This window comes from Condylura cristata, unplaced genomic scaffold (genome assembly GCF_000260355.1).
Source record: "Condylura cristata isolate star-nosed mole 26May11 unplaced genomic scaffold, ConCri1.0 scaffold00008, whole genome shotgun sequence".
Lineage (NCBI taxonomy): Eukaryota > Metazoa > Chordata > Mammalia > Eulipotyphla > Talpidae > Condylura > Condylura cristata.
Genome location: NW_004567109.1, coordinates 44,228,220 through 44,248,460, shown reverse-complemented (window position 1 = coordinate 44,248,460; position 20,241 = coordinate 44,228,220). Strand labels below are relative to the sequence as shown.

Below are 20,241 nucleotides of genomic sequence, written 5' to 3'. Positions count from 1 at the left end.
ACCTGTCCTAAAACTGAATTGATGGCATTTATGACAACTCAGTAGCACAGCAACTGTTTGTCCAAGTAAAGCACAGACCATTTGGTATGAAATAGAAAGGCTAAATAATCGCTATGTTTCTGTAATCTTCTTAATCTGAAGGTCATTATTTCTTTTTACCAATATGTCTAAAAGAAGGTATATTCAGTAGAAGTCTTGTTGGAGTGAAATGCACTTCTGAGTCAATTTTGTGTATCACACCCAAGGATCTTTAATCACAGAAATGGGCACCGAATAACATAATGAGATAAGGAAACAAACAGTATTCTAAGAAATCAAAGCCATGTCTATATAATTCAGTCTAAACTAATACAGAAATTGATAAGTCCCCACTATGGCCTTCAGCCTCATCTCCAAGTAACAAAAACATTTTTTTCCATTTAAAATATTAAAACCAATTTTCAGATGCATTCTGTTTTGGTTCTTTTGCATTTCATTCTCTAGCCACAAATCCAAAGCCCAACTGTGGTAGGAATTAAGTAGGACCAGCATAAACAAGCCAGCTTAAGGAGGCCTCAGAGGGTAAAATATTATAATTGGAAGCAAGCCTGCCATGGTTGGATTTGTTGCTGTCAATTTGGGGGAAGTCTCTCCTTAGGTCTATGCAGATTGCTGTCAGCTGCTGTCCTCGAAGCTGCCACTATTCCGGCAAGAATGAAAATGCATCGGGCTCATGGGATCAGACACGTAGCCTGCATCAGAAAAAGAAGTTCAGCTGTTACTTATTGGCCTTTCAGTCCATCTCCCCATCTTCCTTAACCAGCCTGAACCAGTGCTATATACAGCCACTGGGTTGCTTTTCCAGACTCATGAAAAACAGAGACAAGAGCTACTAGCAAGCATCAGTAAAACAAAAACAAAATTGTTAATGAAAACAGATTGCTGAGATCAGAGGCACCTAAATGACTGATGTCTGATTTGACCTAGGCTGCCTAGGTGACATTCTGAGTTTGCAGTAAAGAACAAGGGAAGGGTGTACATGGTGGCTGAAAGCAAGGTTTTCATGTCATGTGTGCCTGGGCATAAGCTTGGCCCCACTGCCGCTCTCCGGCCCTGTGTTTTGGTCAGTTTAGCCTTTCTGAGTCTCAGTACCTTAATTTGTAAATGGAAGAAGTGACACTATTGGCTTAGAGGGTTGGTAACACACACAGGACAATGAGTACAGTGTCTGACACACAGTGACTGCTAAAGAAATGGCTGTTTAAAAAAGGAAGGCTTAGAGAGCAGCAGAGAAAAAGGACAGAGCCGATTCTACCACAGGTTGCTTCTGGTTGCTTTCCTCTCTCAGAGTCCAACTTTTAACTGTACATTAATGCTTTGGTCTAAATACCAGTGGCAGTTGATACTTCTTGAAGCAATTGCCCTGGGTGCATTCCAGAATGGAGCTAGTGACTCAGGGTCAGCTCCTGTCCTGCCCAACACAGGATTCATACAGAGAAGCAGTTACCTTTCCACTTCAGGGAAGGAAACCATTCATCGCTGCTGTGAAAATGGGCACATTTGTCAATAACTATTGCTGCATTTGCTGCTTTGGATAGTTGAGTTTTCAGAACCTACTCAGCCATCTGCATTTTCATCAAGACATCTAGCAATGTGCAGTTGAATAGGTATATTTATTTTCAAAAGGAAGGTCTCTGTCAAAACATCTTAGCTAGCACATAAACTCTCCCTGGGAGGAAATGCCACCACTGCTGCTTGCTGTCATTTCTCACTCACCTCCAGTGGCGCTGGCCCTGGACAGATAAGTGGAAGACTGTGTGGGGGAGGGAAAGGAGGGGGACGGAGATGCAGACTAGAAAGAGGAGAAGCAGTATACGCAACACTGAACCTAATTTTGAGTGGACTAAAGCAAAATCCACATCCTAGAGCAAAAATATTTCATCCAGCCTGAAATGGTGACTTCATTCCAGGCATAGCTAGAGCTTTGGCAAGTTTGCCATCCTCTTATTACTATAATCAGTCTTCTCAGGGACCAGATGCCCAATTACTGGCTTCTTCCCACAGAACTAGCAAGGAAATCTGACTGTGAGTGCGCGTTCCCCCAATGTGGGTGCGCTCCCCTTTGGGAATGGGAAGCAAAGTCAGCAGGACATTGACACCAACACAAATGCCATTAGCCAGGGCCAGAGCTAAGGGCAGATGGACTGTGCTCCATAGCTATTTACCCCGAGGGACTCAAGAAATGTGACCACAGGCCTGAAGAAAAGACTGTATCAAAGCACATGTTTTATAACTTTAGAGTGAAAGGTCTCAAGTACAGAGAAAATAGCTAGGTACTTACTTTCATCTTCATTCTCTAGCCCTGTTCTTTGATGGTGGTGGTGGTGGTGGTGGTGTGTGTGTGGGAGGGGGGGTACGGGGGGGCGATATTTCATAAATTTGCTTTTCCTCCATGGTTTATGAAGTGAATAGGTAACTAAAGGTTTCTTTTTTTTAATGATGTGCTATTCCTAGTGGGAGAAATTAAAAATATCTTCTTTGTCTATACTGCTCTCCCTCCATTCAAATACCCTAATATAGGAAAGCCCAACTTTTCTATGATTGCACTGTTGTCTTATTTATCCATCTTGGGGAGTTCTGTTCTAAGTCTTATCCCTTTAAGAAATAGATCATTAAATGAAAGAAAAGTTTCATCCTGAAGTTCAACCTGAAAGGAAAGCCTTCTGGTCAAAGCACCCATTTCAAAGTTTGCCTTATACTTTCTGGTTGTGTGGTCACATCTGCAAAGGTTTGAGAAAATGATATTACAGCTATAAAAAATGTGATGATGTGACACTTTGTGAAAATTTCCCCGTTATTGGACAGACCGGTTATGTTGTAGTGCTGACGATAAAGCTCTAGGCTGAATTCAGACACGATTTGGAGTCTGAAGCACAAAGTTTCCACTTTTAATGTTCCCAAGTAGTTTGTGTGCATGTATCCAGTACAATTCTTTTTTCCTCCATTTCTTAAAAACTCCCTAACATAATGATACTCTGCTGATGAAGTATATTGGTGAGGCTATGAAAGCTGAGGGTGTTCCGAGTTTATTGCCATGTAAATCAGAGAACGGGGAACATACCTTCCAATTTATTCTTCCCCAGCCCAGTTCTTGTAATAAACCTGATCTTTTTAACTGACGTCGTTTTTTTCTGTCTTCCATATTACCAAAGGAAGTTGCCATGAATAAATAAGCACATTAAGCTAAACTTCCAATTAAATACAGAGCCTCTCAGGCTTAGAGCCTGGAAAAAGGACATCACAGGCCTAGCACATTAATATGACAGCCGAAGATAAGGGTGATTGCCCATCCTCTGGTTTTCAGAGGCTTGTGTGGAACTTTGTTAATTAGTTCAAAGAGCTTTATTCATTCTTTCTAAAGCAGTCCTGTGTAAATGAATCTCATCAGCGATAGCTTTCCTATTCTCTGGCTTTTTGAGGGAAACATTGGGTTTATTTTCTACTCTTTGGTACTTGCCCTAAGGGGAAAAGGTCTCCTAACTGGAAATTTAGCTTGTTTGCCTCCTCTCTACCTGCATATCAGTGTGGAGGCAGTGGGCCCGTAAGGTGATAACTAAGTGTTCAGAGGGTCCCAAGAATAAAAATTATTTTCACAATGACTATTGATCATTTTCACTCCTACATATTCTCAAGTACCCACATATATTATTAAACTCAAAGAGTGGAGTTGTACAAGACTTACAGGATCAAAGTCTGTACTTTTATAATGTAATATTTTGAAAACATACTTCATTTCAATTTATCACAAAATACAAGCATTTCCTGCCTCTTTACCAAATAGATATCACCTTCTTGGTGTCTTTCATCAATCTGAAGAATCTATATACTTACCATATTTGTCGGTGGGTAAGAACTGAAGACTTTTCATCTCCTCCAAAGACAGGCCTTTAGAAGAATATTGTTCAGCACTGGAAAATTCATGAGATACACATTTCACGTTGACGTAGTTTGATAATAACATTTTTATAAAAAAGAGCACATTTAATCAGCATAGCTCCCAGAAAAATGGCAAAATAATACTAGGTGCCCTTCTTCCCTCCTTCTGAACTATATAAAATGTATTGCTTATCTGTCCACTTCCTTATATACTGTCTATATTCTTTCCACACAATGAGCATGCAGGCCTTGTCAGTATGGTCTCTTTTAAACCCTGTCATGTCCTTAACATTCAGCCCCTGGCACACACATTTCATTAAAAAAAATAGTCTCTTAATTATTTAATTAATAGATAGATGCCTAAATGATATTCTTTGCTCCAGTTCTTTGCCCAACACACTTCCTCTCCACAAAGTCTTCCCAAGACATAAATCTTTTTTCTTTTTTTTTTAAGATTTATTTATGCATACAAGAATTGGGGTTCAGGACAGAGATGCTGGGGGGAGGGTTAATAGCATTCACCAGAGACAGAGTGGGGAGCAGAGCAGACAGATCTACTGACATACATGGCTAGGAAGCAGCAGGGGGTCAGGACAGGTCTGCAGCACCACATGGGTCACCTCCCTGGCTGGGGATGGAACTCTCATGCTGCAGTGGCTGCCGAGAGCTTCACAGTGCTGCACTTTAATCCACTGCACCACCAGGCAGGGCCCTGTGACAGAAATCTTACCAGGGCACTCCCTTGCACCCCCCTTCTGTCCCTCACAATCGAACTGTGACCCTACTCGCCTCCTATGTGTGTCTTGTATCACATGTCCTTTTCACCCTCTTCCCCTGCCCCGGCGTTCAAGTCATGCTAACAGATTTAGGATGAATTCTCCCTTATTGACCCCTGACAGGAAGCAGCATGGAATTATGGTTAAGAGTGAGTTATAGCCCTTGAATTTGAATCCTAACTCCATCATTTACTAGATTTACAATCTTTGGCCAATTATTTAACTGCTCTCTGCCTCAGTTTATGCAACTATAAAATGGAAGTCTAATAAGACTTAACTTACACAAGGTTCATCATGAGAATTAAAAGAGTAAAGACCTTTTCACAGAGCTGGCATTTAGTAAGCACCCAATGAACGCTACCTATTTCTACTCTTTGCTAACATCCAAATCAATGGTAACATTTTTTTTAAAGCTTTTTTGAAAATCCCTAGTCAGAATTAATGTTTTACTCCTCCATACCCTATAGTATTTTATACTCTTATTACAGCACTATGGAATCTATCCTGGTACAGAATTAATCAGTATTTAGATGCTAGTAGGTCCCATTATGCAGAAGACAACTGGAGATCAGAGATCTTATCTAACATCTTTGGAAACCCCACAAAATTTAGCTGGCACTTTGTAAACAATTAAAATAATTGAAGTGTATTTAAGAAAGTATTATTACTAAGTGTTCATTTAGAGAAGTTAGCTTTATTTAACTGCAAAAATCTGTTCACACTGACTTAATTCTTTAGCTGCCTTAAAAATGAACATGGCTGGCCCTCCCTGGTGGCGCAGCGGGTTAAAGCACAGCACTGAGAATCTAAAAGCCGCTTCCGCATGAGTTCGATTCCCGCCTGCCCCGGAGGTGACCACATGGCGTGGCAGACCTCTCCTGACCCGCCCGCTGCTCCCCTCAGCAATGTACTTCGTCGATCTGACTGTTCTGCTCCCCACTCTGTCTCCGGTGAAGCCTCTCACCGCCCCTGAGCCTCTGGCCTGTACCCCAGTTCTGTATGCACAAATAAATAAATCTTTAAAAAAAAAAAAAAATGAACATGGCTGGCCCCACTTTCCTAAGCTATAAAGTAGAGGTGTTGTTTCTTCAAGGAAATCAGTGATTAAAGACAAGAAGGAAAAATGCTTACTTAAAGTGGAACATGGTGTGATCTCAATCAACATCAAATAACAAACCACATTCAGTTCTGGTTAATAGACTGTCATTCAAGATATTTTTAAAATAAAATGTATAGCCTATGAATACCTGTAAGCTCTGTAGCCTTCTAGTATCTTTTTAGAAATGTACTACATGCAGTAGTCTTGGCAACAAGAAGATAATAGGCAATAAATATTTCATTACCAAAATGGCTATCTGCTTTCCTATGAATAAAAGCTCATCTCCAAGCTGTCTTGTTTATTCAGTTGCTGAAGGCAGTCATGCCTCAGACTTAACCTCCCTTGCCCAGGAGACACCACATAGGCTGGTTCGGGCTGCTATTCTAGGATGACAGGCAGATGGAAGCCAAGCACACCCCAGTCAAACAAAACAGAAGAAATCAGACCCTGCTCAATGGAACTAGTTGTCTTCAACCCTGTGCACTCACACTTCAGCAGGAGTCTCCCAGAAGCCCAGAGTTTAAAAGACACATCAAGACCTCTGTGTATTAAAGTCATGGCCAGTGAAGATAGGCTTTTCCAGTGATGCACTATCTCATGAATTCAGTGAAAGTAAGTGTGAGCTGATGGCAGGTAAGGAACTTTCTCGATTTTGAGTGTTTCAATAGGATTAGTCAGCCAAGTAGCCTGCTTTATGTTAAATGGGTAATATATAGCCTATATATGTAACTATATTTATGATATAAAATATTATCGGGGTAATTTCATGTCTATACCCCAGGAGAATGGAATGAAATCTTCTCTTTTAAAAAGAGAATAAGAGAGTTTTTTGTTTGTAAAAGCTACCACCTCATATTGATAGATCTTATATTAGTGCTTAAAAAGTTTCAGTCAGTTGAGGCTAAACAGTTTACATTTGCCTTTGCTATGTACATAAAGATAAACATAATCACCCACCATTGTCTCTTATAAAGGTGGGATGAATAACTTTTCCAGAACGAAGAACAGAACAAAAATTCAAAACATATTTCTTTTTAAACTATACTGTATGGGGAATACACACTCCCTATAGACTGCTAACTAAGCCAATTCATACCCAAATGCACAATACACAGTTTGTATTTTATAGATGCATGGCGTTCCAGTCATGGTTTGTCAGCACAAACTTTGCATGTTTACAAATAGTCATATGGTCTGTGAATGGACTCATGCTCCCTGAACAAAAAGAACAGGTTGCTCGAAACTGAAACATGAGATGACATTGACTGAAATGAAATGCAGAGATAATGCTACTCGTGACCAGCATATCAAGCAGCAATATTATCCAGAGAGAAGTAAGTCACTATGCATATATGATAACAGTAGATATAGGAATAGGGAGAGTGCTAGAATACAGGATATACCCAAATATAGCTTCAGCTCTCCAAAGTAGTAGAAAAGCTGAGTTTACAAAGTAAACTTGTTGATTAATGTTTATTCATTTTCCCAGAAAGTAATATTAATAGAGTTTTTCCTGTACACCTCGAAGAAAAATACCAATTACTAGAAGTTCTCAAGGGTTCAGTTAAAAAAAAAATCATGCTAGATTTGCTTTATTTCCTTTTGATAAGGATTAATATAATGAGGGAATCCATAGGCCTAAAACATACACCTGATTTCCCATAGACGTAACAGTTTCTCCTGAAGGGGAGACACATGCCAGTTTACACACATTTAGATCAGATTGCCTTCAGGGTTGAATATAAAGAAACTTTATAGATCTCAAGTAGGTGACATTCCCTGCTGTTAAGTGGAGGCTTAGGCATTTGGGAAGAGTTAAAATAGCTAAAACTCAAGTTAACTCATTTCCTAAAGTTAGGATACCATAAGGAAATTGAGTTCATTCATGAGGGGTTATTTCCCATCCCTGGAGGTGTTGAGGCTGTGACTGGGGCACCTGGTAGAGCCCAGTGCCACAGAGTCATCCAAGTGTCACCTGGAGCTCCCAAGGTGTCATGTCCACTTCCTTCCATTTGTACATTTGATGATTCGTCAGAAGATACTGGGCCTATAGGTAGACGTTGTGAATAGAATCTCACTCTAAACGAAGTGAGATTATACAGTGACCACTCAGGCAGAAGATTTTTATCTTTCTTAGCTAAAGTGTCTGACCTTTGACCAGGGCTTTATGCCTGATTTCCATCTTCAGGCCCAGCCTACCTGCCTGCATATTACCATGACAGCTCAAGGTGGTACCTGTGGTTGTGACTTTTTCCCTATATACGTTTCATGCGCAATTGTAACTGAACCACGTTATTTGCCTGAAGGAGGCATCTCCTTTAATACTTGCTTTCAAAAGAGGAAGAACCATGCTGCCATCTAAGATGAAGCAAAGGGAAGTGTGGAGAAAGCATTTTCACATAAACCCATCATTAAGAATTTGAATGACACTTGTGTAAGTTGGTGCTGGAAAATCCAGAGCTGCTTCACAAAGGCTTTTGTGTGAGATAAATGTGTAGAATATTCATGTTGCAATGCTTGGGGAGTGGAGGAGGTGGAGGCTTAAACACCTTGTCATCTCTTAATCCAGAAAGTGTAATGTTAAATTAGGCCTGAGAGGAACTAAAGAAAATTCTGTTTAAAGAGACTGAGGGATCTCTTCAGTGTGGTGGGAGCATGCGGTACCACAATGAGTCCAAATGGCCCAATTTAGAGCCTCAAAAGCAGCCAGTATTGTGGCTTCCAAACTGTAGCTTGCCAAATGCTATTGGTATTGGAGCAATGAATTACGGCTTCGGCTGGGGGATTTCACGAATTCTCAGAATATGTGCTAGTGCCATAATTGCTTCTGACTGAATTACATTCCAAAGCAGATTTCAGATGGTCGTATAGTCTAAGAGAAAGCAGTGCTATTACATTCTTCCAGGTGTGGCTTTTGCAGAGCTGGGGACTTTCACTTGGTGAATTATAGCAAATATATTTGCATCTACATGACTTGAAAGCAAGGGTAGAATGAAAACAACCAAATAAAAATAAAGAGGCCTAGAACATTAAGTTCCATCATGATAATATAAATGGCAATTTCTTATATTTGTAGAAGACTTTATAGCTTGCACATGCTTTCCTATTGGTTAGCTTAAATTATTTTAGAAAACCTCCATAAGGTGTCTGGAAAGACATTGATTTTACCTCCTTTCTATTTAGTGAAAGTCATGTTGAGAAAGTTCAAACCAGCTGCATAAACTCACAGAGCTGACAAGAGGCAGAATCAGAACCAGAATAGTGTCTTCAGATTTCCAGTCTGTTCTATCTTACTAAAGGTATGGCATTTAATAGCACGGCATGTCAAACTATGGTCTGTTACCATTTGAGGAGCTCAATGATTTAGTCACAAGTTAAAAAGCTTTGGATCCTATGTAAAGATTAATATATGCTGAACTTTCTAAATGAAATGTTTATGATTCTCCCTAACTCTGATCTTGAATGAAGTTTCTAAGTTGTATGAGTATTCATCTCTTTAAACATAGCTCTGGCCTTATGCAGAGCAGAAAATCATTAGTGACTAGTGTGATTAAAATCTTCAGGCTTTTTTCCCATTAAAATAAGTCCGCTTAATTTTTATGCTACTAAGCATGTCCTCAGGCTACAGTACCCTGGAAGATTTAGCCATTTGGACTTTGTATAAGGCAAGACATCAGCTTTGCAAATTCTGCTTTGTGGTTTATTGGATTTTTTTGTCATCCATCATAATTATGTTACCTTGCAAGAATATTAACATGAGGATCAATGTCATCTGCCCCTTTATCTTCTTTTTCAAGAGGAATATATCCAAGTTAGCAGTCATTTCTTTCACTCAAAAGGAAACACATACAAGTAACATCTAATCAGAATTTCAGTTCTTTTGACACTAATATAAGGGACTAATTCAAAGAATAGGTGGAAAAAGAGCCTATTCAGATGCCTAAGAAAGGTGTTTACACAGGAAAATAAATGCCTTGCCATAGAAAAGGCTACTGGAGTCATCTGACTGTTCCTTTTGGCATTTAGCTGAAAACAAATAGATCTATTTAAAACAGATCTGTCAGAGGGGATAAATGCCTTTCTATACTTTGCAGTGCTTTTCAGCCAACCCTTTCTCTAGTCTAGCAAGACCACATTTCTATTTAGAAATGGGATCACCTTTGGCCTAACTTTGAAACAGTCCATTCAAATACTTATGAAAAAGTATTTAATTTATCAGCTAAGTTCAACATACTTATTTATTCATGTTTTCAATCTGGCTGTTTCAAAACATTATTTTATCTTTGTCAATATTTCCTACTTGATGCCCTAAATTAAAACAAATTTATTGCTCCTATTATAGTGAATGGGAAATGGCCAAAGTATTTAATGGGGCCAGAGGTCAGTGCAAAATCTCTCTTTCAGGAAAATCAAACCCATCAGCTTTCTTTCAATGGCAAATATCCTCAGGCTATAAAAAGACTTAAAAACTTGGTAGTGGGTCACAGATCATTTGAACCATTAGGCAAATATCCAAGGTCTCAACTTACCCATTTTTAAAGGAAAAAGCAATTAGGTAAAGAATTATGAATAAGGAAAAATGCAGTGAGAACTTAGTGTGTGTTAATTCCTTGATGGCTCATAAATTATTAATGTGATCATCAGTAACCTTAACACCACCACCACCTCTCAATTTACCTATTACTCTAAGCAGATATGAGTGAGTCAATTGAAAAACCCATAAGGAGGTGGAGTTTGCATGACTTGACTGCTAAAACTGAGACACATCTTTAATGGTGGCAAACATATTTCTTATCCTTCATCTTCTGTGCTCACTGTGATTAAAAAAATCGTTTAAAATTTTAGAACTAAGAGGTCTTGGTAGCATGAAGGTCATAAAGCCCAACTCCTCACTCTTCCATTTTCTCAACTCCCATTTTACTGAAAAGTGAAATAATGTATCCAAGTTCATATATTAAGTTTACAGTGAAGTTAGGCATTATACCCTGAAGTTTTAAACTAATTTTTGAGCATCTTTATGCCTAAGGACAAAAGGGAATCTAAAATGTGTTGTTTATATACTAAGTGCCACAGTAACTCATATTACATGTGTGGAAACCAAGATCTAGAAAGTTTGTCTTATCTGAAATCTTGTAGTAGTAATGCAAACCTAGGCCAGGTTGTATCCAAATCTCCTTCTTTCCACACTTAGCCTTGTTGGCTCTAGAAATGATTTCCAAATACATACCTTTAACCTTCTCTCCCCTTCTTTCTTCCCCCCCCCTTACCTCACATGGTTATTTATGGAGCATAATTCCAGATGCCGTGCAAGGGACACAGATATGAGTGTGCTGGACATGGACTCAACCGTCTTAGGTAAATATAGACATCCACAAGTCAACTTCAACACCCAAGAATGAGGTACATGCTCTAAACTGTACCCTCCCTGCACAAAGGAAATGAAAGACCACCAAAGATTTCTAAGTAGAGATTGCATCTGCTGTAGGACTAGGTAGGGGTATGTGCAAAGACCCAGGAAATCAAATGGTCAGAGTTAAATATATATCTTTTTACCTTTTTGTATTGAAACAATTTCAAACATAACGAAAATGTGCAACCATAGTGCATCTCAAAATAAATTTGCATAGAAGAGCTGGGGTACTGGCCAGAGTTGTATGTGTGTGTGTGTGAGGATTCACAGGAGACAGAGTGAGGAGCAGAACAGGGATTTACCAAAACACACAGCTAAGGGGAGCAGTGGACTGTAGAGATGCGACTTAACACCTAGACTACCACATTTTTTCTTGTACATTAGAGAATTCTGTCAATGTGATGCCCATCATCTCTGAATATTTTAGATTATTCCTAAAATAAAGATCTCCTTCTTATCCACAATGTAACTGTTTGCTCTGTTGTCTCTCCATACATCTTATTCAAGTTTTGCCAGTGATATTCTTTATGGCAAAAGGATTTGAACTAAGCATCACACACTGCATTCAGTTGTCAAGTTTCTTTACTCTCCTTCAGTCTGGAAGAGTTTCTCAGTCTCTACTTCAATTTCATGACCTTGACATTTTTGAAGATGATAAGCAGAATTTCATTTGCAGAATACCCTTCAATTTGTTCTTCTGGGGCTTCTGAATGATTAGATTTAAATTATGCATCTTGGGAATTATTGCAGAAGTGATGCTGTCTTCCTTTCATTGTATCCCATCACATTTTGATTTGTCACATTATTGTATTCTTAATTTTGATTACTTGATTAAGGCGATATTTGATAGAGCTCTCCACTATAAAATTGTTCCTTTTCTCTTTGTAATAATCATCTTTAGGGAGGTACTTGAAGACTATATAAATGTTCTATATATCAACCAAATTTCAATATCTATTTATTTATATCTATATAGATTGAAAGTTACTATTTTGTTCTATGGATTATAATGCCACTGTCCTTATTTATTTTGAAGCTCAAATTATCTCATAGTTGGCAAGCAGGTGCCACTTCAAGCTGTCCCTTTGACACATGCCCATATTTCTTTGTGTAGCTTTTTCCTTCTTGGCACAGGATACTCAGACTTATTTTGTACATTCTTGTCCCAGTCTTAAAATCTGCCATTTCTAAAAATAAGCACTACTTCTCTTTATTTGAGGATAGTATTTAGAAATCCAGATATAGGTTCTTGGTCTGCTCCTTGCCTTTCAAGTATTGCTCTTTCCAGTCCTTTTCATTGAGCAGGTAAAGCTAGAGAACATGCATGTGTGTACATATATGTATGAACCCTTTTCCCCTTTTTCCCTGTCCTCAAATGATAACTTCATACCTCTTTGTCGAATTCTCAAAATGGAATTTGGAGCTGGCTGTCAGCTTGCTCCAACATCACAGAGCTCATTCTAGTTTTCTCCCTGGCAAGTCAAATATGCATTTCTCTGACTTGGTTCCCATCATCCTTAATATGTTTACTCATTTGATCAGAGTCCTGCAATGTGCAAATCTTCCAATTGCTGTCAACTCACGCAGTCTCTCAGGACACAGACAATATCTCTGTATCCACTGGAAGCTTCCTGCAGGTTCATTGTTTTATCAGTGTTCTGACTTCCTGCTTTGGGCTGTTTCCCACCTGCCTGCCCCAAGGGGTTTCCCTCCTCACCTACTTTGGGCTCTCCCACTCAGCACTGAGATGTTCTCTATGTGATGCCCTCTTTACCTTCCTCTGGTTCTCACCTCGTGCACTGGCTTTCTGCCCACACTTAAATCCTCTCCACTTCCTTCCTGCTCCACCTTTTCTGCATTGGGCAGCTTCCTGTGCAGATGCCTCTTCATTCTGCTTGGACCACCAGTCCAAGGTACAGTGGCCACCACCTCCCTCATGACATTTTCCTCTGACTCTGCTTGGACCGTAAGCTCTCTTGAGGGGCACAGGCACACTGCCCTTCTCACAGATGCCCTCATTCCCAGGCTGGGTCTTGCATGCTAAGTCACTCTCTCAAGAATACTGTCTTCACCAGGCCCAGGTCAGTATTTTGATGGGATCCCCCCCCCCACTACCGCCCAGCAACAACATGCACACAGAAGCCCTGTGCTCCTCTAATACCTTGTGCCAGGTGACTGTCATCGTCCACTCTCACCCTCCCAAGGTCATTCTTCCATCTACTTGGACTCAGACATCCTGTTCCACACCCAGCAGGGAAGTCACCCTTGCTTAGTCTATCTATGACTCCTGGACAAAATCACTCAAGAAGGGAAGGCATAAGAGAGATGAGCAACAAGGATGAACTTTTAAACATGATAATCAGATCATGTCAGGTGTCTGTTTAAAACCCCTCAGAGACTGTCCGGCACACATAGAACAACAGCCTGAGGCTCTGTCCTGACTGAGGAAGCCTTCCTGGTCCAGTCTCTACCTCCCTAGGCCTCTCCCTGCCTCCTACACTTTGTGGACCACAAAGCCATCTATTTCTCCTCTCTCTTCTGCCTTATGACCTCTGTATTTGCATTTTTAACTGCTGAATGCAGACTTGTTTTGTCATTCAAATCATCCCATCCAAACTATCCTACCAGTCATTCTTTATGCCACCAACCTGTTCCAATTGTCCATATAGCACCTATCACTGTCTCTCTTTTCTTTCACATTTATTTATTGTCACTTAAGCTTGTACAGTGCTCTGCTTACATGACTTGTTTTTCCTCAGAAGTTACCTTCAGAAGTTTCCATACAAGTTCTCAGTTCCCATTCGTCTCTAAAAAAGGGGGGGGGGAGAGTTAATGTTTCATCTAACTCACTCAAATGACCCTCAACCAATGAGGAGCAAGTGCTGGTGAATAAATATTCCAGTGTCTGCTCTTTACTGGGGAAATTCCAAGGGATATTCTGTGCCTTTTGAGGTTATAACAAGACATTAAGATTTACTTACTTATCACAGGGATTAGCTTGTTAACACATCTCTGATTTCCTTTCTTCCCTTCCCTTTCCTACAGTGCACTTCTTGAGGTTTGGTTGCAGAAAGCTGTTTTATTGCATTCTTTACCTCATGATTCGCTTTTGGAGGAACCCAAATAAGTGACTTGTTTCCTCTGACTAGAATGTTAAAATGCATGACAGCAGGGACTTGTCGGTCTTGGATCCTGAACCCCAATGTCTCAAACTAATTGCCTTGTATTAGGATCCAACAAATACATAGTAGACAAATGATTGAATGAATAATTCCATCCTCCAATCTTGACTCATATTTATCTTTGGTCTCTTCTGATTCATTGGTCAAGTCTTTTCCATTTCTTTAGCCACAATTCAAGGTCAGGCTGTGTCCCCTGACTGGTATGTACATTAGTGCTGGTACCTCTGCAGAAGGCTCCTTACTTCCTAGTTCACCCCACCCTGCACATCATTGCCAGAGAAATCTGGGAGGGATTCTATGCTATGGTATTCCCTATCCTTCTAGTGCTTCTCAGAGAAGCCTCACAGATGTGAAGATGAAATGGAGCACAGTAGATAGTCTCTCCTCAAACTTCCCCTTTTCTGGGATGGAGGCACTGGCCATATGGAAAGGAAGACAGAGCCACAGTGGCTGTGGGTGATGTTTTAGCTATTTGCTCTATTAATGGCACAGAACTTGTCTCAAACTGTGTATTTGTCTCTCTCCATGACTGGACCCTGCCTTAGGAGTTTTGTATCCCTCTGGGCCCCTCACAGTACCTGGCATCGACTAGTTGAAGTAAATGAATTGCCTTCTTGAAGGTAACCTTTCTATTTTTCCATGGGGAGATATGTTTCCAATGTATATAATTTTAGAGTTATATGACTTGGAAAAAGTGATTTTATTTTTATGCTTCTAGAGCAGGGGTCAGAATGTTTTTCCTGTAGGGGCCAGAAAGTAACTATTTTAGGCTTTTCAGACCATATGGTCTCTATTGCAACTATTTAACTCTGCTATTGTGGCACAAAAACAGACACAGACAATATGCAAACAAATGAATGTGGCCATGCTCCACTAAAACTTTACAAATATGGGTAGGGAGTTGTGTTTGGCTGCTGGGCCCTTGCTTATCAGCCTCTTCTTTACAGCAATAGATGAGTTCTATATATTTTGCTTCCCTAAGCAGCTTCCCACCTTTAGGCTGATAGAAAGGAGGATTCCTTTCATCTTTCATTTTAATCGTTTCTCCTGGAAGAGGAATAATAAAGCCTATGATATATGAGCTTATGGCAAACCAGAAAAACAACAACGTAGTTTGGACTTATTCAGTATTTACCATCCATCACACATGTGCAAAATGTGTTCTCACTTAATCCTCATTGCTTCCCTATGAAGAAGGTGATATTCTTATTTCATTTTACAGACAAATAATTTGAGATTTGAAGAGCTCAACTAACTTGCCACAGGTCACACAGCTTGCAAGTGGTGAACTTGAATTTGAACTCAGATCTATCTGAGCCCATGCCTTTAACCACTACTTTTTAATAATGGCCACTGAGTGGTTACATAAATAAAAATCACAAAACCAATTTTATTGATGAAAGATAAAAGTGGCAATAAATAAATGCCTACAGGTCAGTACATATTCATTTCCCCTTTTGGACTGAGGAAAGTTCAAAGGCCATCTTTGTTGATTTTACATCTCTGGGCTCTGTTGTTTGAATTCAGATCCCTGTAAGAAATTCCATGTTTCTTTGTTCTTTATGACAGGCCAGTCTGAATGGGAAGATTTTAAAACTCCCTAAACTCTTTGAACATGCAAAACCTTGATCTTCACAAACCATTTGAAACACCCTAAGGAGGTTACAAAATTACAAGCCTTTTTTTTTTTTTTTTTTGCTAGTTTTGTTTTAAGTGAATGTATATCAAGCCTCTGGGACCTTTTGCCTCATCACATAACACCAAAGCTTCTCTAGCCTCCTCTGAGTATTCTGTGTTGTCAGACCCTGAATAACAAAATGATATTCTATGGCTAGGGTGCCTCTTCCCATTGAAAAGCTCTTCTTCCAGTAAAGTGGGGGCTCCTAACCCACTCCACTGTGGTGCTGTTTTGAATCCCAGGGCAATCTAAGGTTTGATATTTTCCTGCTGAGCCGACCACTGGGTTGGCAGGGACATGACTATGGCTTTTGTAGTAAGTACTCCGTGGTTTTCGTCACAGCTCAACCCCATGGTCATTTTGTACTGATATTTATTAAGCCTTGATTGTGACACACCACACTGCACACTCCTCCTGAAATGGAACCAGGGTTGACTATTTATCTCTGTGGCCCTGGCATTGAAGGTTGTGTACAGGGTGTGCTCTCAAAACTTGTTTAAAATAATTTCTGGATTAGTAGTCCAGCCTCCTCTCTCAGCCCAAGTGCTCTGTGCAAGCTGACAAGGTGGTTTAGGGGCACAGGATAGGAGGTTTTCTGTTCTGGCACCTTCATTTCCTAGTTGTGGTCCTTGAGCAAGTTAGTGTGTTTTCTGGGGCTTCTCTTTCCCCTTTTGTACATTGGTGGGCAGTAAGAGCACTTATCAAATAGGTGCGATTTTTGTGTGGATTACATGGGGATGCATGTGCAAAGTACTAAGAATCCCTAACACGTCTTATTCTCATTCTTGTTACTTTTGTCTACAACACTCTTTCCTTCTCATCTACTGGATAATGCCACTCTTTTGTCAAGCCATGACTTCCTCTCAACAGGTGATTAGGTTCCATTTAGCATCTTTATCACCCTGTTCATCACTGCTTTTTACTTGTCTTCCTCCCTCAGTGCCCAGCACACTGTTCACCTTAAGTAAAATCTTTGTAACAAATGAATGAAGGGATAGCTGGCTTAAAAAAGTGAATTAATTGACCATCATGTCAATTAATAAAGTACATCAGGTAGAGTGATCCTACCTGATCAAAAGTCAGGCTAATCTGCTCAGATCCCTGAGTGGCTTATGTTCAACCTCCATCAATGCCCAGTCCTCCCAAGGGCTTGTCTCCTTCCTGATCTGACCCATTTCTTTTCTACTTTGTCTTCAGTTGTTCTTCTTGATGATCATTTTGCTGCTCTGGCCTCTTGGCTGCTCCCTGAATTCAGACGTGATTCTACTTCAGGAAAATGGTACTTGTTCGCACAATCTGAAATGCTCTTTCTTGGAGTCTAGGGTTTTCTTGTTGATTCTGTTCATATCTTCACCCAAGTGTTACCTTCTGTGTAAGATCTGACCATCCCATTTAATACTTTAAACTGGGCTCTCCCGGTGGTGCAACAGATTAAAACACCACATTATGAAGCTCTCTGAAGCCACTGCAGCATGAGTTCAATCCCTAGCCAGGGAGCTGACCCACATGGCATTGCAGACCTCTCCTGACCCGCCCACTGCTCTCCTCAGCAGTGTACTTCATCGATCTGCCTTTTCTGCTCCCCACTCTCTCTAGTGAGTCCTCCCACCCACCACACCTCTGGCCTGTAATCCAGTTCTGTAAGCATAAATAAATAAATCTTTTTTTTTAATACTTTAAACTTCTTTCTGCCCTGGATAGATATTTGCCAAATAAATGAATGACATAAAGAATTTCTATAGCCTTCAGCACTGAGAAAAAATAGAAAATCTTATGTGAGCTGCTTTCTGGAAAAGATTTTTGTGACGTTTGGTACAGGCATCTTTCTTCACAATTCTTGCCTGGAGGGGGGTGTGTGGAGGACCTGCAGTGAGACAGGAGTTGCCGAATCCAGCTCTAGCCATCTTCAGTGAGACCCGGCATCAGTCTTGGAGACTACACAGTGCCAGGTGCAGGAGGCCTGCACCATACTATTGGGAGGGTCAAAACCCCTCTTCCTTAGGCAGAACTACAGTCACCCCTTCTGCAAGTCTCCATAGTCAGCTGAATGTAGGATAGGCCAGACATTTATAATACCCAGGAGGTTCTTCTGAATGCTTCTAGGTACTCTCTGGTGACAATGATCATACAGTCACTGTGTGCTTTAAAGACCTCTTTCATTTCAGCCTTTGTGGATTCTATCACAATTACCTGACAGTGTTTGTCACTGGCCACAGTTCGGTTGTAGCCATGCCTAAGTGTTGGGGCAGGGAAATAGAACACTTCTCAGGTGAAAGCAAGAATCTCAAATTTACCTGTGCTTTTGTAAATGTGGCTTCTCATAGTTGCCCTTCTTTTAGATAAGTGACTTAGGAGACAGAGTGCAAGACAAATCCCAGACTCACAGTTCTGTGATACATGTCTCACACATCCCTAAGTCATACAGACATATCAACTAGGATGCAGGCAAAAGAACTTTGAGTGATCACAAGTATTAGAACAGTCATTTCATCTGCATTTTCTCATTTACTCTTTCCAGAAACTGTGTGTGAATGGCATGATGACTGTTAAGATCATCTCAATTATTGTTACCATGATAGTATCAATAACAATGTTAACTCACTATTAGTTATTATCAATGAAGAAACTGAAGGACAGAAATTTAGGTCATTTGCCTGAGGGGATCTGGCCAGTAATCAGGAGGAGAACCCAAATACACTGACCTCATCGTTACCTGTTCTACAATCTTGCAGGAAGACTAGTGACATGCTGAAGTGAGTTCAATGCGTGGGTTTCTCTCTCATCAGTAATCTGGATATTTCAATTTCCTGTGGACAATTAGACTTGGATGTGGAAACTTGGGTTTGTGATTATGAACCTATTGAGCCTCTGGATAATGCAGTGCAGGATAATACAACATTCACAGTCTAATCAATCTTCAGTTCCCGCTATAGGAAAAGCATCCACTAAACTCATGGGCTAAGGTAAAAAATAATTGATTTTTAAATCAGAGGAGAAAACACAAATTTGAATCATACAATCAACTTCCAGTTAGAAAGTGAGTAATGTTATTCAGGCTGTCTTCCTTAGATACTCACATGCACACAATTTAGGAATTAGAAAACCAACTGCTTACATTCTGTATTTATTGGAAGGTGGACAATAGGTTCTCTTTTTCTCATGCTACTATTTAAATATATACTACCCTCAAGAGTAAGTCTCCTATACTGTGTTAGGAGAATTAGTCATGCAACTCCCACTACAAATATCCCCCAGGCACTACTCTGGAAAGGTACCCCTTGGTCTACCTTTTAATATGAGACACCAAGTTGAAAGAAACAGCATCCAGGGAACCAGTAATCAGAGCAGGCAGGTTCCCATAGGAACGGCAAGAAACTGCTGCTTTATTTATGTGCATTTGCAGCAGCTGTCTCCTTTGGATTCTGGCTCTTAGCAAGCTCCAGCAGCAGCTCCATGCACAGAGTTGCCCTAAATGTCTCTCTTTGAAGCTCTTGAGTCCACAGCCTTCTATTTGTGCTGGCCCCGATACATCACGGCCCTGAATGCTTCACCTGCCATGTTAAGTTTCCAATAGAGCCTGAACCAGATTTTTAAAAAAGAACAATCCCTAGCTAGTGAGTCTCAGCCTGGGAGAGCTGGAAAGTGAGAAGGGTAGAGCCACTGCAGAGAGTAATTACTTCCTGTCAGCTCTCTTTGGATGGATATTGATATCTCTGTCTCATCTGGATGTTTTGCTCTATCCAGATCCCAGCTACCTGTTTAGAAGATTAACAAGAGTTAGACACAGGCCCTTAGTCACTCTGGACTTTGGAACAGCTATGATTCATAGCATAAATGGCACTATGGATAAACTAGCATAGATTTTAAAGAAATTTTTCTTATTCTCAAGGATCAAAATACTTAATATTAAAGTAGAAACATCCTCTCATCCATTTATGTGGTCGTGTCTTCACTTACTAGACCTGTGACCCTCTCTTTAGTAATTTGATCAGGTTTTGCTTAAGTGGCCTGTTTACCAACTTAGTACAGCCATGGTTGGGTCTAAATCACTCGTCACTATACCCCTGACCCCCTTATACCTGGGATATGGTGATCCTTGTCAAATATTTGTTAGACAAAGGGAGGAAGAACTGAAAGAAACAATAGAAGACTTTCTCGAAACTTGGTTGAACTGAGCAGTA

General features: G+C 40.2%; 1 protein-coding gene across 1 annotated transcript in view; it reads right to left on the bottom strand.

The window, feature by feature from the left end:
* Nucleotides 1-654: 654 nt before the first annotated feature.
* Nucleotides 655-20,241, bottom strand: part of LOC101621241 (serine/threonine-protein kinase TNNI3K) — a 242,120-nt gene continuing 222,533 nt past the window's right edge. Inside the window, exons 21-22 of the mRNA XM_004679519.1 lie at nucleotides 3,871-3,947; nucleotides 655-731 (exon numbers count right to left, since the gene is read on the bottom strand). Of these exons, the coding sequence (XP_004679576.1) occupies nucleotides 655-731; nucleotides 3,871-3,947 (154 nt within the window). The remainder of the gene's footprint in view (nucleotides 732-3,870; nucleotides 3,948-20,241) is intronic.